The sequence below is a fragment of the Pleurodeles waltl genome, chromosome 9 (genome assembly GCF_031143425.1).
Source record: "Pleurodeles waltl isolate 20211129_DDA chromosome 9, aPleWal1.hap1.20221129, whole genome shotgun sequence".
NCBI lineage: Eukaryota > Metazoa > Chordata > Amphibia > Caudata > Salamandridae > Pleurodeles > Pleurodeles waltl.
This window is the reverse complement of record NC_090448.1, coordinates 978,604,397-978,630,678: the sequence shown is the minus strand read 5'-3', so window position 1 is coordinate 978,630,678 and position 26,282 is coordinate 978,604,397. Positions and strand designations below refer to the sequence as shown.

General features: G+C 45.0%; 1 protein-coding gene across 1 annotated transcript in view; it reads right to left on the bottom strand.

The window, feature by feature from the left end:
- Window positions 1-26,282, bottom strand: part of ANGEL1 (angel homolog 1) — a 306,748-nt gene that overhangs the window by 91,684 nt on the left and 188,782 nt on the right. The window contains exons 5-6 of the mRNA XM_069208434.1: window positions 23,187-23,641; window positions 8,307-8,433 (exon numbers count right to left, since the gene is read on the bottom strand). Of these exons, the coding sequence (XP_069064535.1) occupies window positions 8,307-8,433; window positions 23,187-23,641 (582 nt within the window). The remainder of the gene's footprint in view (window positions 1-8,306; window positions 8,434-23,186; window positions 23,642-26,282) is intronic.

Genomic DNA, 26,282 nt, shown 5'->3' with positions numbered 1-26,282 from the left:
TACACTAAGGCAAGAGATCCCAAACCTGGTGCCACTAGGAGAGTGGTAGTGCCTCCGGAGTTCAGAGAGTTTATTCTGACCTTAGCCCATGATATTCCCCTTGCTGGGCATTTGGGACAAACCGAGACGTGGGAGAGGTTAGTCAACCACTTCTACTGGCCCAACATGTCCCAGAAAGTTAAGGAGTTTTGTGTCTCCTGTACCACCTGTCAAGCCAGTGGTAAGACAGGTGGACATCCAAAGGCCCCCCTCATTCCACTTCCAGTGGTGGGGGTCCCCTTTGAAAGAGTGGGTGTGGACATAGTGGGTCCACTTGAACCTCCCACAGCCTCAGGAAATATGTACATCCTAGTAGTAGTGGATCATGCTACTAGGTATCCTGAAGCTATTCCCCTTAGGTCGACTACTGCCCCTGCAGTAGCCAAGGCCCTCATTGGTATCTTTGTCAGACACCACCTCCTTAGGGAAGCCCACTCTGGTAGAGGTACCAACTTCATGTCAGCATACCTGAAACACATGTGGAATGAGTGTGGAGTGACTTATAAATTCACTACACCCTATCATCCACAAACTAATGGCCTTGTTGAGAGATTCAACAAGACATTAAAGGGCATGATCATGGGGCTCCCAGAAAAACTCAAAAGGAGATGGGATGTCCTCTTGCCATGTCTGCTTTTCGCTTACAGAGAGGTGCCTCAGAAGGGAGTAGGGTTCTCACCCTTTGAACTTCTGTTTGGCCACCCTGTAAGGGGACCATTAGCTCTTGTTAAAGAAGGCTGGGAGAGACCTCTTCATGAGCCTAAACAAGACATAGTGGACTATGTACTTGGCCTTCGCTCAAGGATGGCAGAGTACATGGAAAAGGCAAGTAAAAACCTTGAGGCCAGCCAACAGCTCCAGAAGTTTTGGTATGACCAAAAGGCTGCAATGGTTGAATTTCAACCAGGGCAGAAAGTCTGGGTTTTGGAGCCTGTGGCTCCCAGGGCACTTCAGGACAAATGGAGTGGCCCTTACCCAGTGCTAGAGAAGAAGAGTCAGGTCACCTACCTGGTGGACCTAGGCACTAGCAGGAGCCCCAAGAGGGTGATCCATGTGAACCGCCTAAAACTCTTCCATGATAGGGCTGATGTGAATCTGTTGATGGTAACAGATGAGGACCAGGAAGCTGAGAGTGAGCCTCTCCCTGATCTCCTCTCATCAGACCCTAAAGATGGCTCAGTGGATGGAGTGATCTATTCAGACACCCTCTCTAGCTAACAGCAATCTGACTGTAGGAAGGTCCTGCAGCAGTATGCTGAGCTCTTTTCCCTAACCCCTGGTCAGACACACCTGTGTACCCATGATATGGACACAGGAGACAGCATGCCTGTCAAAAATAAAATATTCAGACAGTCTGACCAAGTTAAGGAAAGCATCAAGGTGGAAGTCCACAAGATGCTGGAATTGGGAGTAATTGAGCACTCTGACAGCCCCTGGGCTAGCCCAGTGGTCTTAGTCCCCAAACCTCACACCAAAGACGGAAAGAGAGAGATGAGGTTTTGTGTGGACTACAGAGGACTTAATTCTGTCACCAAGACAGATGCCCATCCCATTCCTAGAGCTGATGAGCTGATTGACAAATTAGGTGCTGCCAAATTCTTAAGTACCTTTGACTTGACAGCAGGGTACTGGCAAATCAAAATGGCACCTGGAGCAAAAGAAAAGACAGCATTCTCCACACCTGATGGGCATTATCAGTTCACTGTTATGCCCTTTGGTTTAAAGAATGCCCCTGCCACCTTCCAAAGGTTGGTGAATCAAGTCCTTGCTGGCTTGGAGTCCTTTAGTGCAGCTTATCTTGATGATATTGCTGTCTTTAGCTCCAACTGGCAGGATCACCTGGTTTTGAAGGCTCTGCAGTCAGCAGGCCTCTCTGTCAAGGCATCCAAATGCCAGATAGGGCAGGGAACTGTGGTTTACTTGGGACACCTTGTAGGTGGAGGCCAAGTTCAGCCACTCCAGCCTAAGATCCAGACTATTCTGGACTGGGCAGCTCCAAAAACCCAGACTCAAGTCAGGGCATTCCTTGGCTTGACTGGGTACTATAGGAGGTTTGTGAAGGGATATGGATCCATTCTGACAGCCCTCACAGAACTCACCTCCAAGAAAATGCCCAAGAAGGTAAACTGGACTGTAGAATGCCAACAGGCCTTTGACACCCTGAAACAAGCTATGTGCACAGCACCAGTTCTAAAAGCTCCAGATTACTCCAAGCAGTTCATTGTGCAGACAGATGCCTCTGAACATGGGATAGGGGCAGTTTTGTCCCAAACAAATGATGATGGCCTTGACCAGCCTGCTGCTTTCATTAGCAGGAGGTTACTCCCCAGGGAGCAGCGTTGGAGTGCCATTGAGAGTGAGGCCTTTGCTGTGGTTTGGTCCCTGAAGAAGTTGAGACCATACCTCTTTGGTACTCACTTTGTAGTTCAAGCTGACCACAGACCTCTCAGATGGCTGATGCAAATGAAAGGTGAAAATCCAAAACTGTTGAGGTGGTCCATCTCCCTACAGGAAATGGACTTTATAGTGGAACACAGACCTGGGACTGCCCATGCCAATGCAGATGGCCTTTCCAGGTTCTCCCACTTAGAAAATGAAGACTCTCTTGGGAAAGGTTAGTCTCATCCTCTTTCGTTTGGGGGGGGGGGGGGGGGGGGGGGGTTGTGTAAGGAAATGCCTCCTTGGCATGGTTACCCCCTGACTTTTTGCCTTTGCTGATGCTATGTTTTGAATTGAAAGTGTGCTGAGGCCTGCTAACCAGGCCCCAGCACCAGTGTTCTTTCCCTAACCGGTACTTTTGTATCCACAATTGGCACACCCTGGCATCCAGATAAGTCCCTTGTAACTGGTACCCCTGGTACCAAGGGCCCTGATGCCAGGGAAGGTCTCTAAGGGCTGCAGCATATCTTATGCCACCCTGGGGACCCCTCACTCAGCACAGACACACTGCTTGCCAGCTTGTGTGTGCTGGTGAGGACAAAACGAGTAAGTCGACATGGCACTCCCCTCAGGGTGCCATGCCAACCTCACACTGCCTATGCAGTATAGATAAGTCACCCCTCTAGCAGGCCTTACAGCCCTAAGGCAGGGTGCACTATACCATAGGTGAGGGCACTAGTGCATGAGCACTGTGCCCCTACAGTGTCTAAGCCAAACCTTAGACATTGTAAGTGCAGGGTAGCCATAAGAGTAAATGGTCTGGGAGTCTGTCAAACACGAATTCCACAGCACCATAATGGCTACACTGAAAACTGGGAAGTTTGGTATCAAACTTCTCAGCACAATAAATGCACACTGATGCCAGTGTACATTTTATTGTAACATACACCCCAGAGGGCACCTTAGAGGTGCCCCCTGAAACTTTAACCAACTACCTGTGTAGGCTGACTGGTTCTAGCAGCCTGCCACACTCGAGACATGTTGCTGGCCCCATGGGGAGAGTGCCTTTGTCACTCTGAAGCCAGTAACAAAGCCTGCACTGGGTGGAGATGCTAACACCTCCCCCAGGCAGGAGCTGTAACACCTGGCGGTGAGCCTCAAAGGCTCACCCCCTTTGTTCCAGCACCGCAGGGCACTCCAGCTAGTGGAGTTGCCCGCCCCCTCCGGCCACGGCCCCACTTTTGGCGGCAAGGCCGGAGGAAATAATGAGAATAACAAGGAGGAGTCACTGGCCAGTCAGGACAGCCCCTAAGGTGTCCTGAGCTGAAGTGGCTCTAACTTTTAGAAATCCTCCATCTTGCAGATGGAGGATTCCCCCAATAGGGATAGGATTGTGACCCCCTCCCCTTGGGAGGAGGCACAAAGAGGGTGTACCCACCCTCAGGGCTAGTAGCCATTGGCTACTAACCCCCCAGACCTAAACACGCCCTTAAATTTAGTATTTAAGGGCTTCCCTGAACCTAAGAATTTAGATTCCTGCAACTTACAAGAAGAAGAGGACTGCTGAGCTGAAAACCCCTGCAGAAGAAGAAAGAAGACACCAACTGCTTTGGCCCCAGTCCTACCGGCCTGTCTCCTGCCTTCTAAATAAACCTGCTCCAGCGACGCTTTCCCAAGGACCAGCGACCTCTGAATCCTCAGAGGACTTCCCTGCTTCAAGAAAGACTAGAAACTCCCGAGGACAGCGGCCCTGTTCCAAAAAGACTGCAACTTTGTTACAGAGGAGCAGATTTAAAGACCCCTGCAATCCCCGCAAGAAGCGTGAGACTTGCAACACTGCACCCGGCGACCCCGACTCGACTGGTGGAGAAACAAAGTTGTCCCCCCTGAGCCCCCACAGCGACGCCTGCAGAGGGAATCCAGAGGCTCCCCCTGACCGCGACTGCCTGACTCTAAAATCCTGACGGCTGGAAAAGACCCTGCACCCGCAGCCCCCAGCACCTGAAGGATCGGAACTCCAGTGCAGGAGGGACCCCCAGGAGGCCCTCTCCCTTGCCCAGGTGGTGGCTTCCCCGAGGAGCCCCCCCTTGCCTGCCTGCACCGCTGAAGAGACCCCTTGGTCTCCCATTGACTCCCATTGGAAACCCGACGCTTGTTTGCACACTGCACCCGGCCGCCCCCGCGCTGCTGAGGGTGTACTTTTTGTGTGGACTTGTGTCCCCCCCGGTGCCCTACAAAACCCCCCTGGTCTGCCCTCCGAAGACGCGGGTACTTACCTGCTGGCAGACCGGAACCGGGGCACCCCCTTCTCTCCATTGAAGCCTATGCGTTTTGGGCACCACTTTGAACTCTGCACCTGACCGGCCCTGAGCTGCTGGTGTGGTGACTTTGGGGTTGCTCTGAACCCCCAACGGTGGGTCACCTTGGACCCCAATCTTAACCCCATAGGTAGTGTACTTACCTGCAAAACCTAACAATACTTTACCTCCCCCAGGAACTGTGAAAATTGCAGTGTGTCCACTTTTAAAACAGCTAAATGTGTTTTATGTAAAAAGTATATATGCTACTGTGATTATTCAAAGTTCCTAAAGTACTTACCTGCAATACCTTTCAAATGAGATATTACATGTAGAATTTGAACCTGTGGTTCTTAAAATAAACTAAGAAAATATATTTTTCTATACAAAAACCTATTGGCCTGGAATTGTTTCTGAGTGTGTGTTCCTCATTTATTGCCTGTGTGTATGTACAACAAATGCTTAACACTACTCCTTTGATAAGCCTACTGCTCGACCACACTACCACAAAATAGAGCATTAGTATTATCTCTTTTTGCCACTATCTTACCTCTAAGGGGAACCCTTGGACTCTGTGCATGCTATTCCTTACTTTGAAATAGCACATACAGAGCCAACTTCCTACAATCTCTATCACTCCTTTGAGAAGGATGGAGAATTTCCTGTTTTAGCACCCGCAACTGAAAATTATGTTCCTTCTTGGGAGGGCAAATAGGCAGTTTTTGAAGAAGCTTTAAGATATGGCCTCTGCACAAAATCTGCATCACTCATTGGTTTGTTGTTATGGATTCCCATGTGGTGGCAAAAATTCACCCCATCCACTGAGCTGGGGAAGTTAGGGGGACAGCTGTAAAAGTCAGCTTAATTATGATGGTCTTGGGAGTGAGCTTGTGATGCACTCCTTTCTGGATAATAAGATCTGCCACACCCTTGTCTGTGTGATGTTTTAGGTGTCTAACCCTGATTATATCAGAGTTGTCTTAGAGAGTAATACGGGCACCCTTGACCTCGGTACTCACTAACGCCATTTCTACAGGTATGAGAACTATGTAAATCACAAAAATTTGAAAAGCCAAGGCAATGACAATGGAGGACCCTAGGGGAATTTGCCTTATCATACCCTTTTTGATATTCTGCAAGGTGTCATCAACTTGTCTGCCAAACAAAGTGACTCCATCAAATGCCATATCCAGTATCTTGGCTTGAGCTTCTGGGTGGAAAGATATGGATTGGAGCCACCCTTGACCTCTCAATACAGCTGCTTTCGAGAGTTGTCGAAAGCCTGCGGTTAAGACATCCATTGCAGCATCACCAATGGCCACTGAAGTTCTTTCACTATTGCTCTAGGTAATGTTCCTTTTGTCCCTTGGTATGCAGTCAACTAATGGCGAGATACCACAGCAAAATGGCCTTATGTTGCCACACTGGTTGCAGTCTTGATTGATGTTGCCGCCATGGTTCCAACTCTATGCCATTGACGAAGATCTGGTCATCGACGCTGTCAACGTCAAAGAGGATCTGTTCGTCAACAGAGTTAACAGTAATGACTGTTTCTTCCTGGACCCTGGTGAGTCCATTACCATAGGTGACAATGCAAGTGTTGCCAAAAATGTGGATTTTTCTTTGATGTGGACGATGAAGTAGGTGTAGACTGGGAGTCAGTCAGGAAGTCCAGAGAGCTTAATTCCCATACAGACTGCTGTGCTGGCTTATGGTCATCATGCCTGGAGCGCTGTTCTGAGAAAACGCCAGTCTTTTTTGTTTGTGACATTAGTTGCAGGCACTCTAGGATGAAATTCCAGCTCAGTAAAATCCAGGTTTCCTTTTTTTGAGCCGCCTGCATGGAACAGCTTGGATGAACACTTAAAAAAAATTACGCCCACAAGAGGGGGCACTCCTCTAAAAAGAAAGGTATTTTCCAATAGGAGGAGGGTCAACATCCTCTCTCTATCTTTTAGGGTTTTTGATGGAAAGTTTCTACAAATGTCACAGTGCGATGGTCTGAGCACTGAATAAGGGCAATAAATGCAATGCTGTGGGTCACCAGGGCAGAGTTTTTCTGAACACAAGAACAGGATACGACAAGACGTGTTTTCTCTCCGTCAGCCATGGTGACAGTTGTTGACAAATGAAGGGTTTCCCTGGCCCAGAAAAACGGAATTGTCCTAAAAAAACAACTGAAAGCTGAAAGTAGGGTTGGCTCAGTCCCACACTAGACCAGAAAAGTAACAGGATAACGTACTGAGAGGTTAGAGCACAGCTCTTTTTGTGGACTCTCATACCCACAACATGCTATAGAAAGTGAGTTATGGCAGTCTCTGAGGGGGAGCAGGAGGGCTGGCACCTCCACCCCATTGGCTGAAGTATGGGATGCTTCAAATGAGTGGATGTGCTACTAACCAAACACTGTTGTTGAAGCCTATGGCTGTTCGAACACGGTTTACTGCTATTTAAGATTACTGGGGATTTAAAGTTTGACAACAGGGAATGATTCAAGCATGTGAATACATTTAAGATCCAAGGCTGGTGAATAATTATTTGCTGTAGGGCCATAGATTCTGACACAGAGTCTCCACAACCACGAAACAGAATACTTTATCATCGACAAAAAGCTCTACGCAGACTACACTGGTGAAACTGATGCCAAAGTAGATGCCAAAAGACACAATGGCTTCAATAATACAGCTGATGTTGCTATCAATATGGTGGGCTATCTGAATGGTCTCTAGTTAAGCAGTGGTTAGGAAGGCATTCCTCCTTCTCTTAGAGATGATTTGATCTTCAGCTTGACTTTACACTTTTAATGGAGTGAGTGCCTTAGGGTGATGCAGCTGAAAAAAAAATCATGTTAGCTTGGGAGACTTTCCTCTAAGAGTTCTATATTTGCTTGCCTTGAAGTGTTTGCAATAATCAACATCACAGTGATCAGAGAAACTAAATAAAACACCCACCAGGAATTGCCCTCTAGATCAGTGCTAGTATCTGGCAAGCTTGCGGTTCCAGTTGGGGAGGTGGAGCAACTACAGAACAGAAACTCAGACGTGGACAAAATACAGGCATGAAATTATCAAACTGAACAAAAGGCACTGCTGTTAATAGCTTATGTTCTGAGGCTTGATGTCACAGTCATGTGCTCACTTGAACACTGCTCCCTCCAGACAGCAAACAATGCAGAACATAACAGGAACGTTACACCTTGTAGGCTCAGAGCCATGAGAATATTGTACTAAGAAATCTAAGGATCAGCTATATATAAAAAATGGTTTTATTGCTAGCTGAGGATATTAACAGTGTTCAAGATTATTGCATGTTCTACTTCAGGACGTATGACGTTAACTTAAGAAGTCAGGCATCTGTGTGAGATCTCATAATAAAGTCAACCGCACCCTCTGGTCAGTTCCGCAGCTAACCAGCCCGCAATCCCTCTTTTCCATGTCCCAGACAAAACACTCTGGTAATAAGGTTAAGGCAACTCTTCTGGTAATGTGACGTGATATGGGATTTGTAAATGAGCCTCAATGTTTAAAACAAAGTATGAAACCATCAATTTCTGCATAGAAAGTATCAGAAGTTCTGCATGTTGTCACTTACCAGTGTTAGTAGCCTTGAACTGTGAGACATACTGACAGCTCTCAGTGATCCCAAGTATACTGGGCCAGAGTGGACAGGGAAGCTTTTGCTGGAATGGCTGGTGGGAACAGTTTTCTTGTCCAGATACCTTAACACAAATGGCAGCAGTGAAAACCAAAGAATAAGGGGAAAGGAGGGAGGCACAGGAACTTATCAACAGCAAGGGGATGTCTGTGGATAAATGGATTGATGTGAATTGTTTCGGCATCAACCAGCATGCAGCAAGGAAATAGTCTAACATTTATTACTGTCGATGAACATCACAAGATACAGAACCTCTAAGCTTGCCACACACAGCTGTTGTCTTTAAAGCATGTAGGTTATTAGTAGGATGTGTCACCCTATATAGGTGATTTAGTGAAAACTTCTCATCTATAATTGACAGGGGTCAGGTTCTGGTCACCTTACACAGGAGTCGGAACTAATTCAGAACTTAATAAGAGAGTCTTGCCCCTAATATGAAGAGCTACTACATCATCAAGAAAGCAGGTTGACAGTATACACGTCTCCACACCTAGTCAGTTACACTGACAAAGTAATGAGTCCTTAGCAGTGAATGAGAGTACCAGTTTTAAGAAGTGAAGGAAAAAACAGTATTGTGATACCTGTTAAACACGACAGGGCTGGATACTTGCATGTTAATCAAAGAGATTGAAGTCAGCTGTCCAAAGTTTAGAGGATGATAATCAGTCACACTGATAAGCCTGGGTATGTGATGCTAATGAGGTGGACAACTTAAGTGATTGAGAGAAAAATGAGCGTCTGGAATGCTAACTTCTAGTACTGTAAAGCTATTCAGGGGGCACGGGGAAAAAATTTAGAATGTAGCCCTAGCTCTGCAATGTTAGACTATTAACTTGAGGTAGTACAAAACACTGAAAGTCACCAGTTATAGTTATAGTTATGTCATCAGTGACGTTATTAATGATGTCTTTGAACTTGACAAGAGATGTAACATGTGAGGTCATAAATAGAGAATAGCAAGGGCAGGATTTATAGTTACTTTCTGTGGTTTTTAGGGTTCACTGTATCCTTTGTTTTTTCCAGTGAAAACCATAAAGTAACAATATAAAGTAGTGTCACTTTTAGTAAGGCAGACCCCACTGGCTTTGACCAAGGGTCAGAACATCGAACTATAGAAAGCAGGCCTATTGGCTTTATTGGGGGTTAGCACATTATCATATATATAACAGACCTATTGGCTTTGTAAAAAATGCACTGCAATAACCATAATCCAATGCATTTCTTATTAACACACACATGGCAATGCTCAATACTATTAACTATCACAAAAATATTCAAATTACAATTTTCATTCAAGACAACCATAAACATGTTTGAGACTTTATTTAACACTCTTCAGGCCACACAATCCATGGGAGCAACTAGAAGGTGTGCTCACACTACAGCTGAAGACCATAAAGCTCCAGTTTGGAGTGCTTTGAAAATGTTGATAAGTGCTCCAGGGGGCATGCATCCAAGGACCCAGAAAACGTACACATACTTTTTCACACAATTCTGGGGGAGGGTTAGATTATATAGCCATTGAAATATTGAAATATTGTTACCAATATTTATACCAAAATATTGTAACCAAAGTCAAGTAACTTTTTATTCTGATTGACACATCTTCCCGCAGATTCCTCACTTTTTTGAATGAGCCCCAAAGCAATAACCTACAAGATGTCAGATTGAGCAGTGCTCCTTAACCAAGGACGTCATGCAGCACATCTCTGGTAGAGTACTCATCACAGCTTGTTTGTGCTGTGAGGCAGTAACGTTTAGCAAAAGTATGCAGGGATGACCAACTAGCTGCCCACCAGATGTCAACTGCCAGAACACCTCTGGTGAGGGCCATGGAAGCAGCCTTAGGCCTTATGGAGTAGGCATGAATGCCCATTGAAGGCTATTTTATGTCTAAGGTAGCAGATCTTGATAAAGAGGATAACCCCATGAGAAATGGTGTATTTGTCACGACATTGCTTTTCTTGGCACCAACAAAGTCCACAAAGAGCTGATCATGCTCTGTATTGTGTTGTGCAAGATCGATATAGTAGGTTACCACATGCCTGAGGTCCAATCTAAGCAGCCACTCTTTCTCAACAGTGGGATGAGGAAAAAAGATGGGAAAAGAACGAGTGATCCACTGGACTCTATGAAAGTAAAGTACCACCTTCGGTAGAAAGGATGACTAGATATGGGGGTCCAAGTTGACTGGTTAGAATACTACGAATGGTGGGAGGGCCTGAGCCCTAGGGGCTGAAGATATTGCTACCAATAGAAGTCTTTGCAATGAGATGTAGAGTAGGACAACTATGCATTTATTGGATGTAATCAGGAACCCATTTAAAAAATCAACACAAAATTCAAATCCAAATGAGGAACGAACAAAAATGAAACTTTCAGAAAATGTGCCACTAGTGGTGATCTCAACAAAGAAAACTGTTCAGAGAAACAAATAAAGGAAAATGGGACATCCAAATAACCATTTACTACAGCCACCAGATAGAGTGAATCACAGGAAATCAAAAATGCAAGAAAAGGATTCAGGCCTTGCCACTCGCATCACATGAACAGAAGTGTGCCAGTGAACTGCGTAAATGGATTTTGTAGCATGTTTCCTGGCAGCCACGATGATATCCACAACTACAGATGGTTGCCAGCTGATGACGCTCAAACTTCATATGTGCAGCTGCAGTGTTTGGGACTGGAGGGGGGGACCTGACCAACCCTGCTGCGAGAGCACACCTACCCTGTGAGAGACAGCAAGTAGTGGCTGAATCCTAAGTGTCAAAAGAGTGGTATATTAGGTCCTCACTGGCCAATCTGGGCTAATCGGAATTAGCTATGCATGATCTTCCTGCACCTTCCACCAGAGCTTCAACAGAAGCAGAAATAAGCCCAAAGGTAGAAATGAACGTGAAGGCCTCTCACAGAGAACCATTTAGAGGGGAATTGTATGGCACAAACATGACAATGCTCCCTTTTTTTGGGCTATGGATCCACATAAGAACAACCAAATCTGGAAAAGAATATCTCTGTAGCTCACACTTGTCCTCCTCCAGGGAGAGGTAACTTGGAGAATAACCCCTCTTGTTCAAAGTGCATGCAAGTTGCACTGCGACTGGAAAAATTCCATCACTGCACTCACTCTTAAGAGTCTCCCAACACAGGGTCGATGATCCCAACTCACCCTGTCTGTTAAGATAATGGAATCTAATTGTGGTATCCGAGAGAATATGAATGTCTCTCAACAGTTTGGAAAGGATGACGACCTTCATGGGAAGATGGACCATTTGCAACTCCAGCAGATTTAAGTGGAGTTGTTGCTCCAATAAGGACCAAAGGCATTAGACTGTCATGTTGCCCAGATGGGTGGCCCAGCCCAAGGAGCAGGCATCTGTGAAAATGGTATCCCACATCTGTGAACAGCTGAAGAAATATACCATGGAAAGGTTGGGTAGGCAAATTCAACAGTGGAGCCCCAGATGTACTGATTCAAAGATTTATACCAGAACAGAAGGGCTACTTTTGGGTTGGACTCTGCCATCTACTGTGTGGCACCAACAGGATGAACCAATCAATGTGCAGGGATTACACTGTAAATCTCAGGTAGCGTCTGTGGGTGGTATATTAAGAAGATGAAAAAAGGTGCCCCGGAGGTCCATAAATCCCAACAGGTCCCCCGTATTCAGGGCCAGGAAAACCTGGCATGGGGGCAAATTGTCCTGTACAATAAACAAGTTCAAATGGTAGAGTTACTGGATAGGTTTCAAAGTTCCATCTTTCTTGGGGACCAAGAAGAAAAGGGAAACAAATCCTGTGCACTTCTCTTCTCGATGTGCTGCCTCTTTGGCCCCTTTGTTTAGCAGGGCAATATGTTCATACTCATCAGGATATGTGCCAGAAAGATTGTCCTGAAAGAGATAAGGCAGCCCAGAGGGAAGAAGAATTCAGGTGGTGTGGATTAGCAGAATGACCCAAAGATTCATTATTATCGTTCCCCAGATTGTGGAAACATGGGAGACCATCCTCTCCAAAGAAGATGAAGGCTTAAGGGATGGGAGTGAAAGAGGTTCTGGGATGGCAGAGCTTACAGAAGGTGGTTGGGAGAGGATCTGCGACTGTTGTTAGAGAGGCATCAGCTTAAACCTCCCTTTCCGTGAAAGGAGAGGTACATCTGTAGGGGTGTTTGGAGCAACTTCACATGTTGGCACTGTCAAGTATCAAATATTGGCAAAACTTTCTAGAGTGCTGATTAAATTGTCGCACTGGGGAGGCTAGGCTCAGCTAGAAGCATTCAGGGCTGCCATTTTGTACAACTCTAAAGTAGCATTGGTTTTCTCAATGCCATCAAACAGCATAAACAAGTGGGTTTCCTGGACATCTCTCAAAAAGCCAATGGAATGCATCCATGCATACTGATAAAGAGTGTCAGCCGGGGCCATGAACTGGCCCTGGCCCACATCTGCAGAATCCAGGCAACAATTCGGAATCTATTTGGAGGCATCCAAACCAATGCTGACCAAGTTGTAAAATGGCTTTTTTCATGTGACGCAGGAGGGTGAAAACAGCTAAATTTGGCAGCTCTCACAGGATGTGGTCATAGTGTCATCCCCATGCGGAGGGCAGGGACGCCTTAAGCAAATACATTTCTTCCCATAGAGTCCAGCCTTTTTGACTTTCTATGTGGTGGAACGGTGAGAAGGCATTTGGGTTAAATTTTGAGGATGAAGCTTGGACCATGAGGCTTTCTGGGGAGGGGCGTAACAACAAGGACTTCAGGTCACACAACTTAAGTCTATGCCGCCCTGCTACTTGTTTGTGGACCGCCAGGCTCTAATGGTTCTGCTCCTTGGCTTACACCAAAGAGGGCACTTCTTCTGATGGAGGAGCAGAGGGTTAAGGGATTTCTTCTTCTAGTAAGGTACACAAGACACTTGAATTTTATCAATCAAGATAAGAGCCAGCATAAAATTTGTACGGAGGAAGGAGGTTTCACCCTCCGAGTCATCACCATCTGTACACCTATAATCCTTATCAGCCGCTGCCAGTGGCATTCCCCCACCGTGGATGATGCTGACTTCTACTGAACAGCGTTGAGAGCAGCGGACGAATATCTATGCCCGGAGCTGATGGTGGCTGGGGCTCCGAACTGATTGTTGAATGGCACTATGGACCGTCTCCCCACCCCCCAGGAATGACATGAAGTCTGCCATTATGGGTGATCTAGCTCTCATGAAATGCTTTGGCTACAAGATGTATGGAGGGTGCGTCACCCCCCAGGGCCGTACCTATTCATGTGTCACCCCAGCAACAGGGATGAATAGTTGCTTAGATAACTGCTTGGTGTCTGGTAGTGTGCTTCAGGATGTGGTTAATATTTCGTATCTGGTGCACTACCTATCAGATCATTCCCCCTTGATGAACTCTTACAGCATGGGTAGCAGGGCCCCCAGGGACCCGCTCCAGAAACTGAAGATGGAGGCATTGGCAGACTCTGTTTTTGCACACACTGTTTCTGAAGTGCTGCACTACTACTCTGAAGAGAACTGGGAAAGTATGAATGCAGTGGGCTGCCCTGAAGGTGGTCTTACAGGGGAGTGTATGAAAGTGATTTAAGGGGAAAAGCTGCAGCTTTCATGAATGCTGGATGTGCAGAAGAGTTTGGATGAACTGGAGGAGTGACTGCTGTGCAGCTGCAGTGGTTGGTGGAGTGTAAGGAATGTAAACAGGAATTAATGGAGATGTTGGACCGGCTAGACTAGTTTTTACACACCAGTTACTGGCAGTAACTCTGTATGGAGGGAGACAAGGCAGGCAGAGTGCTTGCTACACTCCTCTGCAGTGAGGCCCAGAGGATGCCTGTGGTTGGGGAGCGGGATGTGTGTGGAAGGGAGGTAGATACCCAACAAGACATTATAAAGATCTCTGAGACACATCTACAAAGAGTTAATGCTGTGCCCGCTGAGAGCACGCATGAGGCAGGGGAGGAATACTCATCAGGCTTGCGGATGGCCAGTGTTTTGCAAGAAGGTAGGGAACGGTTAGATGCACCCAACACCAGAGACGAAATCGTAGTGAAAGTTCTCAGCAAACTTCTGGCCTCCAGGATTCCAGAGTACCTGCCGTCGCTAATACACAAAGACCATTATGGCTTCATCCCATGCAGAAATACTCTGTGTAACCTGAGATGGCTTTCACTGGTCATGCATGCCCTGATTCTCTGGGATGATTACTATGCTTTAGTGCTGCGAGACACAGAGCAAGTGTTTGATTCGTTCAACTGGGAATTACTCTTGCAGGGCTACAGAAAGTGGGTATTGGGGAATCGTTCATCCAATGGGTGAAGCCGTTATACAATGGCCCGATGGAGAGGGTACAAATTGGCAGGACGTAGTCTCACCGCTTCCCCCTGTTTCGGATGACCAGATAGGGCTGCACTTTCTCGACGCTGCTATTCGCACTGGCGGTGAAGCCACTGGAATGCAGTCTGCAGTGCGTGCTACAGGGCTGGGGTGTCACTACAGGGAAGACCACACACATGTTCTCCTTGTACACAGATGACACCTTGGTGTATCTGCGTCAATCAGAATATTCAGTCCGCATCATGATGGCTGCCCTATTGGAATTCAGGTAGATCTTCAGGCTCTAAGTGAATCGAGCTAAAATTTAAATTGTTCCTCTTGGGTGCACTGTGGGGAGTGCCATTAAAGAAACTCCAGGTGTTGGGCCTCCCCTGGGAGAACTCCAGTGCAAGGTATCTTGGGATTAGGATAGCGAGAGAGGCTGGACCGTTCAAATCCCTGAATATCGGGAGAGTGCTGGAGGGCCTCAAACCCACAGTGAGATTCTGAAACACTCTCCGGCTGTCCTTGATGGGCAAATTGGAGCAGGTGAAGGTGATTATCTTACCCCGCTGTTTATACATTTTGCAGGGAGCCATGTTCAAAATCCCTAGAAGATATTTCACCATATTAGAGACGTTGAATGTGGAACTGCTCTGGGCATCACGGAGGAAGACAGTAAGCCTGACTACACTGAAACATACCTGGAAGCAGGGTGGGTTGGGAACTACTGTGCTTGTGGCTATACTACATTTGCCCAGCTGCAGAATGCTGTGCACTCGTTCGATGAAGGGGACAAATGGGAGCAACAGCTGCTTCTGGGAGCATGTAGAGAATTTGCTCTGACAGTAATGTTGAGTGCCAGAGTCTCAGACTCTGTCCTGTATATGGTTTGGCAGGTGTGTCGAGCCCGTGAGATGGCACTCCAGCAGGAGTTGTGGCCTGCTCCCTATGCGCCAGGCGTGTGCACCTGGGCACTACCCCAGTCGCAGAGATCACACAGACAATGTCCGTGGACCGGTGGGATGCTGGGGGTTGTGACACCTTCCGGGATCTGTATCCCAATAACAGATTTGTCAGCCTGGCTGATGCAGTGGCAACATTTAACTTGGGACCAGGACAATTTTTACATTTTGCCAATATAGCAGTCACATTGTATGGTATTTGGCTGACTTTTCTGGAAGCACGACAGAAGTCGCAGACTCTGGTGACACTGTTCAGTATGGCGGGGGTCAAAAGTTGATCTCTCATGTTTACAGGGTGCTGCAGAAGGACCTCCCGATGCGCCCCCCTGCCGGTCCAGGGAAGGTGGCAAGATGTACTCCGTGAACATCCCTCGGGTAATGAGTGGGAGGTCGTACACGAGGGAGTGAAGAGGACCTCTAACAACGCAAGATTCAAACTGCTACAATAACATTTGGTACACCAAGTGTATCTCACCCCAAACACATTACATGCTATTTACCCTAAGCAGGTGTCCTCCTGTCCATGCTGTTATACGACTGAGGCAGACTTTGTACATATGCTGTGGTTGTGCCCAGAGTAGGACACATACTGGCATGCAGTAAAGGGTAAATGCATCTGCGGGATGGACAGTGCCCAGAAATGTTAAACATTGCTTGCTTGGGATGATTCTGGTACGAAAGAGAGGAACACCCGTAGCAAAAAAATCCTTGTTATTGGGATTGGTGCTCACTAAGTGCAGGGTGGTTATCCGTTGTATGTTCCCAAGCCCTCCAGCGTTGGATGACTGGATGAGGGATATGGCTGAGTGGGCGGTGTCAGAAGAGAGTCACATGCAGAAATCTTGGAGAGACAGTAAGTTAGCAGATGATTTACAGGATTGGGCAGCAATGCTTGCTAAGCTACCTAAGACGCTGGATGCTAGGTCCCCGTGAGGAACAATTGTGGATTGTACATGAATGCAGCAGGGATACTACATAGACTGGTTACCAGACAGGGAATGTGTGAGTAAGGGTGGGGGGGGACAGACTATGAATGCAACATTTGGAGTGCTCTGCACTGATGATGCGTCAAGCATGTGTCTGGGTTCTCACTGGCTCCCCTTGACAGCCACTGTGACTATCTTATACTTTGTCTTATGCGGTTATTGAGGTAGAGCACAATGGCAGGGGAGATCTGGAGGACACATATATTGATGTAATATGTTGTGCCCTGGTTTATTTCATATGCCAATAAAAATATGTACCCAAATACAAATCCTTACCAGCCTTGACAATGGTGTGTTATTTGGATCCAAATAATGTTAGTATGTGGGCAAATCTCATGCTCTAGGAAGAGATTGTGCCAAGAGCACATCCTCACAACATGCTTTGATCTTTTCTTATGCCATTCTGAGGATTTCAACTGACTTTGAAAGGTTTGAGCGGAGCACAAAGGTTGGCATCTGGATTGGGGTTGTGGGCAGAGCCAACTAAATGGAAGACAGCTCCTTGGGTACAGACATCTTTTTAGGTGCTGAGGCTGGAGCCAGTGGAGTCGTAGAGTTGAGATGCATTACAGTAAGAGCAGCTGGAGACCCCCAAAGCTGCAAGTACAGGCTCACCCTTGAGGTTTGGTCCAGTAGGTACCACAGCAGACCTGAACAAATGTAATATAGTAGGGTCAGCCAGTGGAGTCAAGAATTACAGTCTCATCTTTTTCACTCTGGCATTGGCTCTGACGACCAGAAAATGCCCTGCATCGGGGAACTGCGTGGGACCCCTGAACCCCAGTAGTGGGCCAGTTTCCTCAAGGAAGAGATTTCTCCTTCCATGGCACTTTTTGTGGGGGGGGGGGTTTGTGGGAAGATCACTTGGGAGATGACTTTCTAAGTTAAGTGGCGAAGGGGGGCGCTTTGGCATGTCCGTGCAGAATTTGGCCAAAAACTGCTTGGCATCCCACTCCCTGATGCCGTTTGGATGCATCAGTGGATATGAGTTGCGCACCACAGAGACATGGTTGGATGTTGAGATATTTTTGGAGGAGACATCCGACCTAGTCTCTATGGAAAAGCTGAGGAACAGGGTGAAGTTTTAACTGAGAACACATGGCACCACATAGAGCAAATTGCAAATGTTTCTGGACCCAGCCTTGTGCTGTAGGATATTCATAAGGTGAGGATCCTGTATGAGGATTAGTGATAAGAAAGAATTACTTAGTTTAAAATAGAAACTGTACTAAATCAGGGTAGATAGTATTAGAATAAACAGTACCACAGTAAAATACAGGGGATGGGGGAACCAGAAAAGGCAACTCCTGTGATCAGTTTGATAGTCAGGAAAAGAGGAACTGGTTTTGGAGGTTTGGGACGTTCCTAAATGGTTCGGCTGATGGATGCTCCAAATTTCTTAAAGTGAAAGACTTTTCCGATTCTGGCTTTGGTAAGCCCCAACCAAAGTGGAAGGAGATAGGTCAGGGTGAAAAGAATATTTTATTTATATATAGTTGCTATAAAGCAACAAACAACATCCCTGCTCTTTGTCAATCAGACTGAATAACTCTTTGGGAGCATTCAGAGACATACTAGGCTATTCACAAAGATGAATTACACATGTGAGTAAATCTACATAGGTAATTTACTTTTACACTTTTAAGTAAATTTACTGTTTTTGGCTATTCATATCATCAGATTGTGAAATTCGTTCTAGGGTAGACTTACGCCTCTCTCCCCCTTGAAAAAGGTGGGGGAGGGGAGACTCAAACTTATGTGATTTATGAGTGTAAGTTACTTTAAAAAAAAAAAAAAAGAGACAGTGGTAAGTCCAGCACTATACAGAGCCAACCACTGGTAATGCAACCCTTTCACTCCCATAAAAAATAATGAACAAAAGAAGTTAGGAACTTAAACTAAATCCCCATAGGAAATAATGGTAAATTAAATTATACTGTTTTACATAGTTAAAAATATAAATAAATATAATTTAATGTTAAAAATGGTTTATAAAACAAGTATATATTTTTAATTTAATAAAAAATGTAATTACCTATTTTAACTGTAAGAATTAATGTAACAATAAAATATAATTAAATAACTTTTAATTAATTCTATACATCACTTTTAATAGGAAATTGGTTACTTACCTGTAACTTCAGTTCTCCAGCACTGGCATCCTTCATATATTTATATCCTTGAATCATTCCTCATCGTCAGGGTGGGAGTCCCTGGTAATCTTAAACAGCAGTAAACAGTGTTAAAATGTCCATTGGCCTCAACAACAGTGTTTGTTTATAGCAAAACCCACATCATTTGAAGCACTCCGAACTTCAGCCAAGGGATGGAATTGCCAGCTCTCCTACTCCCCTTAGAGACCACCATAGCTCAGACTTCATACCTAAAGCAGGAGAGAGGTATATAATAAATGAGCCTGTGAATGGGGAGGAGAGAGGGTCGCATGTGAATATATGAAAGATACCAATGATGGAGAACTGGAGCTACATGTAACTTATTTATTCTCCAGCATTAGATTTTTCATATATTCACATGCTTGAATCTCTATAGCAAGCAATACATACCAAGCATGTTAAATATAAGAAAGCAGGAAGCAGGTTCACCTTCACTGAAACAGAATATGAAGAAGCCTGTCCCACTGCTGAGTATGCTTCTGCATTCACATCAAGGTAGTAGTGCTTTGTGAAAGTGAGCCTGCCCCTCCAGGTAACTGCACAGCGGATGTCTTGCAAAGACACACCAGCGCAGAGTGCTGGAGTATTGCCATTCTCCTGATAGGACACCCTACGCCTTGTTATGGCAGGCTGATAGCTAAAGTGCTATTCCCTGTTTCGACAGCGGTTGGCCATTCCTTGGGTTACTGAAGGATACAAAGATCGAATGTCTTTCATCTTGTCCATGCATCAATGACTGCTGTTGAGGTTGTCGAGATTATCACTCTCACAATTTCCTTCTTGCCCTTTGGAAATGAGGTCCAAGAGTGCAAGATATCATGCCACAGCTGCCGGACATGTCGGCCCAGTACTGCTAATGTATTGACAGCTTTGACTGATGCTGCCGCCATGTCCACTATCCCTCCAGCCCAACTTTTCAATTCAACTGCCATCTCTGTCAGGAGGAGGTGATTGATGGTGTGATAGGGTTCTTTGATCTGCGTTGGGCTGTTAACGTTATAAGAGACTGGCTTTAGGTAACCAGTAACGCAGGTAGAATCCAGGGCCCTGTATTTTTTCTCCAGACGTCTTCAGACAAGCTGTAGTCCAGTACTGACTGTATGGATTTGTGTGGCTGTTCTTTAAAATCATATGGAAGGCACTGCAGCTCCACTGAAGCCATTGGAAGACTGAACTTTTTAGCAGCTTTCTCTATTATAGCATGAGAAGAGCTACGTCGTCTGAGGGCATTCACGTTGGGTGGAGAGTTTATTGCCTTCGTTGGCTAAGCTGTAGAAATGCCTTGCCAGATCACCTCCATCATCTCCCTGTTGAAATTCATCTTCTTCCTCCAAATCTGAATGCACAGAATACAATGAGTTTTCTTCCCTTGTATCTTTAGAAGTTAGTGCAACCAGTGGTTGTCTGACAACTCTGAGAGCCGTGCCCTTGGAGGTGAGTGCGACAGATGTGCTGTATGTTCTGATGGGGACGACGAAGGTATAGTAAGTGCTGTAGGGATCAAGGGTGGGACATGAATAGGTTGCAAACAATCTAACCTTTGAAAAGTGTCCATCATTTGTTACAACACTGACAAAAAATGCCACCAGCACCTGCATGAACTCTGGCTATCTACAATAACAGGGGGTTCATGTGAGAAAGGAGGTTTTTCAATTAGGAAGGTCTGTGGGTGATACTCATAGGCCTGATAATTGTCCTCTTCATACTCTGGGATTTAACACACATCCAGCTAAGTGGGACTGTAGGCAGACTCCGAGACATCTTGGTTGCTGAGTCTGCACCCAATTCAGAGTCCAAAATCTGGGTAGGTACGCTTGCTGTCACCTTTATGTGTGAAAAGGTAGCCTGCATGGAAAAATCCATTGTCGACAATGTTGTTGGCACTATTTCTAGGGATTTGTGGTCATCGGTGGTGTGATTGTTAATGGTGTACAAGGTAGAATGATAGATATCCTTGGAGTGTGGTCATCCACAATGATCCTCTCATAGTCATTGACGAGGCTTGCAGCATGGATGTCAAGGGAAGTCCGTCAACAACGACGTTTTTTTCTTTAATCTTGAGGACAGCAGTTGAGACAGGCCATCATTAGAACCAGATTTTTACACAATTTTTGAACAGATTGAATTTTGTCCTTTTTGGAGTGTTTGACAGAAAAATCTCAGAGGAGGTGGCTGCAGGCACTTTAGACTCTAAGACCAGCTACGAAAACTTTACAGGTTTACCTTTTTGCGCTGCCTTCGTGAAAGTGCTTGGTGGAGCACTTTTCATGGAATCATCCACAAATGGGGGGCCTTCCACTAGGCAGAGGGTATTTTTCTTCCTTTCCGAAACATACAGTGCCAACCTCTTCTCCCTGTCCTTTAGGCTTTTAGATGGAAATGTTTGACAAGTATCACACACCGAAGCGTTGTACACTGGATATTGTCAATAACTACATTGCTCATGTGGATCACTGGCATAGATCTTTTTCTGTCCACAGGTAGAGCAGAATTTGAAAATAGATATTTTCTCTTTGTTAGTGTCAGTCATGGTGACACCTGGCGTTTCTCTACCCCGGAAAATGGGGATTATCTGGGAAATTTACCCAAAAACAACATGTAGTACTCTGAAAGCTGAAGGCAGCTCTTGCGCAAGTCCAGGCTTGTCCAAAATGTAAGCAAGGTGAGGGCACTGAGAGGTGAGAGCAGAGCTCTCCTTGGGGTCTCCCTCACACACAACATGTGGTACAAATATGAGCTATGGTGGCCTCTAGGGGGATGTAGTAGAGCTCAAACTCCCACTTCATTGGCTGAAGTCCACTTTGCTTCAAATGAGAAGGATGTGCTACTAAATTAACACTGTTATAGAGACCGGTGACCATTTTAATACTGTTTATTGCTATTTAAAATTAACAGGGATTCCCAGCCTGACGGCGGGGAATGATTCAAGCATGTGAACATGTGAAAGATCTAATGCTGGAGAATTATTAATGCATAATTTTCTTTTGCTTGCTGTGGTGATTTATTTGCTCATTTAAACTTCAGAAAAATCATTTTAATTTAACATATTTACATTAATTAAATATGTAATTAAAAATTAAGTCAATAATGTGGCATCTCTTATTTTGGACTACAATTAAATAAATGTATAAAATTAATTTACAGTAACATTTAACCAAAATATTTGTAATAAACATTTTTAATATTTTGTTACTTTACCATGCAGTGATCCCAACCCAGGCTGTGGAGTTCCCTACGGTAATGTACATGGAAAATTTAAAAAGTGTATTTGACTGGAAAAAAATATTGAAATGTTTTATGATAAATATTAAAGTAAATTAAATGTATATATTTATTCTAAATGTAGAACTAAATAAACACTGATACAGAACTATTCACTTAATTTTGAAATATATTAATTCAGTAAACAGAATAAATTAAATACAAATTATTTAATGAAGTTTAAATGAAAAAAATCCCCACTTAAAGTAAAAAAATATTTTGCATTATGTATTATTAAATAAAAGTGATCTACAGAATGAATTGAAATTTAATTATATTTGTATGAAAGGTATAGCTACATTTATTTTTAAAATGCAAAAATGCTATAAAAATATTTTATCAACTAAATTAAAAATATGTACTTATTTTTTAACATTAAATCAGATTTGTATTTTGAACTATTTTAAGTAGTTTAATTTAACATTACTTCCTATAAGGTTTCATTTCAAGTCCATAACTCCACTGTTTTCTACAAGAGGGGGCAGCAATACCAGTTGTTGACCACATGTGGTGCTAGACTTACCTCAGCTCTGAGCTAGAGTAATTTGCTAATGTTTTGGGTCTTCTGTCAGGTGTGGGAACTATAAAAGTGCAATGGTTGAATAGCAATGGGCTTATTCTTTTGTGGGTGGGTCGACGTCTCTCCCTCAGCCCCTCCTACACCCTGTGTAAACCTCTACCCATCATTCCTAAGTATTTTCCATTTTCCAGCCACTCTCCTATATCCCTCCCATTTTTACTACTAAAACCTATACCACTGTGGGCCGAGATCTCCGCACATAAAAATATAGGAGAGGCGGAGGCATAAACTCTGCACAAAGGTTTATGAACAGCATTTAGTAGTACATTTTGTAGTACTACAAAACATTAAACAAAATGCAGTTTGTGACTAGCCCCCAGAAACTCTGCAAACTTGATAAGATGCTCAAAGGTTTGCAACTTAGAAGTCGCTACAGCAGAAGTAGCATTAATGTGTCTAGGAGTAATACAGGAGTTCTGACTAACTAAATACACTACAGATGTGTAGTGCATGCCTTGGCTAAAGGCCCATAGCCCCCCAGAGTTGATCAAGCTTAGGAAAAAGTATGAAAGTGAACAGAAAACTCACCTTCCATGCCGGCATGCCCTGGTAGCACAGCTTGCCGTTCTGAATGAAGGTGTAAAGAGGCGAGTTGGGTATGGAGTTCATGTCCCCGCAAAGGATGACAGGACAATAGGAGCCATGCTCTGTCCGTGCCAACTTGTCTATCTCTGCAAGAAGCAATGCAAGCTGGGCCAGCTTGATGTCCCCACGGCGAGGATTGTACAACAAGTGAGTGTTTGCCACACAGACAGAGCTTGCTGTTGCAATGCTTCCCTTCGGGCCTGAGTCTCCTGTTTGGCCAGGGGCTAGTGGCTGTAGTAAAAGCACAAGTGCGACATTGTCACGGTTAAGGAGGTCGATGCCAGGCCGAAAGAATTCCACCGGGCTGGCACACAGTAGACTGAATCGGTCTTGTTTATAGCAGGTGGCACAGCCATCCGTCTTCCTTCCTGTTCTTCGCTTATAAAAACATACGAAACCTGCAAAAAACACAAAGACAAACTAGGAAACTGATATCAGCATCAATGGCACAGGTTAAACATTCTTGTAAGACACACCATATTCTTTAGAAGGAACACTAGGAGAAGAGAATACGAGGCCCTCGCGCTGTAGAAGTTAATTACACGAGCAACCTTTGTTTCAGGAAAAAACAACCGCAAAGAAACCAGCCAAGGATTCTGTGGAAAACTTTGTACAGAGAGTAGCAATCTTCTAAAAGAGTACTCAGGCAGGAGTAATCTGATTGCCCTTAGATACAGACTAATGTAATCCACCGAATACTCTCAACTCACTCTGCAGGGGGAATCTTCTGAAAAACTTAAGACAGGAGAAAATGCTGGGAAAGATCCAGAAGTCCGTGAAGTCCCTTGGATTACTTTAGTCTACAGCATTGTACATGATGACCTCAATTAGTGAATGAGAATTTATGAAAGTCAGGGTCATCAATCTACAGCTTGTCTAATAAGATCAGGTTTGTGATATCTATTCCAGTGAGAAGACATGGGATATAATACAGATATGTTAACATGACCCTGAAACACAACAGTAAAAACAAATAAATATTCTTTCCATTTAAGTGCCAGCACAAATAGTATTAAGTCCACGGACCAGGAAAAAGGTGCCCTTACCTTTTATTTTTATCATCACATTTAGGCCAGAGCAGTGGGGCTGGAACAATTTGGGAGTGCTGCCATCAATATTACATCACCGACATCATACGGATGGTGACAAATGTTTCACACAACTAATAAGTGTTGCAAACGATCCATGTCCACTTAGCAGGTGAGTGGTAAGGGTGTGATATGTAGCTGGTGGTGCGTTTTGGAGCACACTGTTGCAAATATATTATTACATTGTGGGTTAGTAGTGCACTGTCTATTACAGACATCACATTTTCCCTTGAAATGGCCACTAAATTTGCATACATATTTACTGAGAAAACTATAAAGAACACAAAATATAGGGCCTCATAACGAACACAGCGGGAATTCCCGCTGTGTTCGGGCTGGCGGTCTTTCCATCGACCGCCAGCCTCCTGGAAAACCCGCCGGCCGTATAATGAACTCCCCGCCGGCCTGGTGTGGAACACGGCTGCAACACTGAGGGCAGCTCCATGAGGAGCTGCCGCCAATGTTGTTGTGCGGCGGGTGCAGCAGCACCCGTCGCGCATGTCACTGCCCGTAAATCGGGCAGTGACATGTGCGATAGGTGCCTGCATGGGGGCCCCTGCACTGCCCATGCAAAGTGCATGGGCAGTGCAGGGGCCCCCAGGGGTGCCCCGGTGCACCCCCTCCGCCAGCCTTTTCCTGGCGGGACATCCCGCCAGGAAAAGGCTGGCGGCATTTGAAACATTATCCGCAGGGTAGCGAAGCCACCCTGGCGGATGGTGTTTCCTCCCGGCGGCGGGAGCATGGCGGTGAGTGACGGCTGCCGCTCGCGACCGTCACCCTGTTCTTTATATGGCTGTTCGGCCCGCCATGCCGGCTGGCAGCTTTAGCCACCACTGCCGGCATGGCAGGCCGAACCGCCAAGTTCTAAATGAGGGCCATAATGTGTGGAAATCGGGTTTCAGCCAATAGTTATCATCTGTGCATCGTCAAGTAAAGTGACTTGATTAGGATTTTATCATATTATAATCTTTGTGTCGATTACATTTCAGAATTACAAAAATGTGCTTCATTTATGCTTTCTGAGCTACTGATATTTTTAGAAATATGTATACAGTTCATTTACAGGTACTTAAATGTTGTTGTGTGTTAGGGAAAAATTATGTCTTACAGTCCTCCTTTAATGCTCCCTGTGCCCCAACAAGATTGTACTCTGCAGTCCGGGAGCAAAAAGTGAACACCAATCTCTATGCTAAAAGTAGAAGCAGCAATTTGTCAGCAGACATATCCTGACATTTGACCTCTGCTTTTGAACGCACAACAAATGTGACAAGATAAAAACAAAATGTAAAGCCTTCTTACTCATTCACCTTTTTAACTCCAGTATGTTTTTTTTGGGGGGGTGGGTGGTGCAGCACCCACTCCTACTTGCAGAACTTATAGGTCAGAGCACTTGCATTATGCTTGAGCTACAGTGGATGTTTATTGCTACAGGTAATATCCTCAAAGAAAACATACACTGCATATTCTTAAGCTTAGAAAAGAATACAAAATGGTAACATCTGCTAATTAAGAAGAAACAATTGAGGATCTTTGACTTTGCTAAAGTATGGTTCTCGAATGCCTTTCCTATTTTAAAGTGTGTTTAAGTCTCAGCAATGTTACTTACATAAGCTGTGGCTGGATCTATGTGAGGCAGCTCTGTAAATACATGCCCGAGGGTAATGTCCTAAAAATAAAAAGGCTGCAGATTTTGCCTTAGTAAAACAAACCTCAGCAGCTCAGATGAACATGACTGGCAACCAGGTGACGTTAATGTGCAGAAGTCAATCCATCCACAGATTGTCTGCAAGGAAATAACTGGTCCTAGCTAAGCATACAGAAGGGATGTGGAAATCCGGACACTGCAAATGAGCAGTTACCACAGCAAGGCATTTTGTAAGCACATGTACAAAATATTACAAACAAAAATAGATCTCAAGGTTTGGAATATTGTTCCCAACAAAGCTGGATA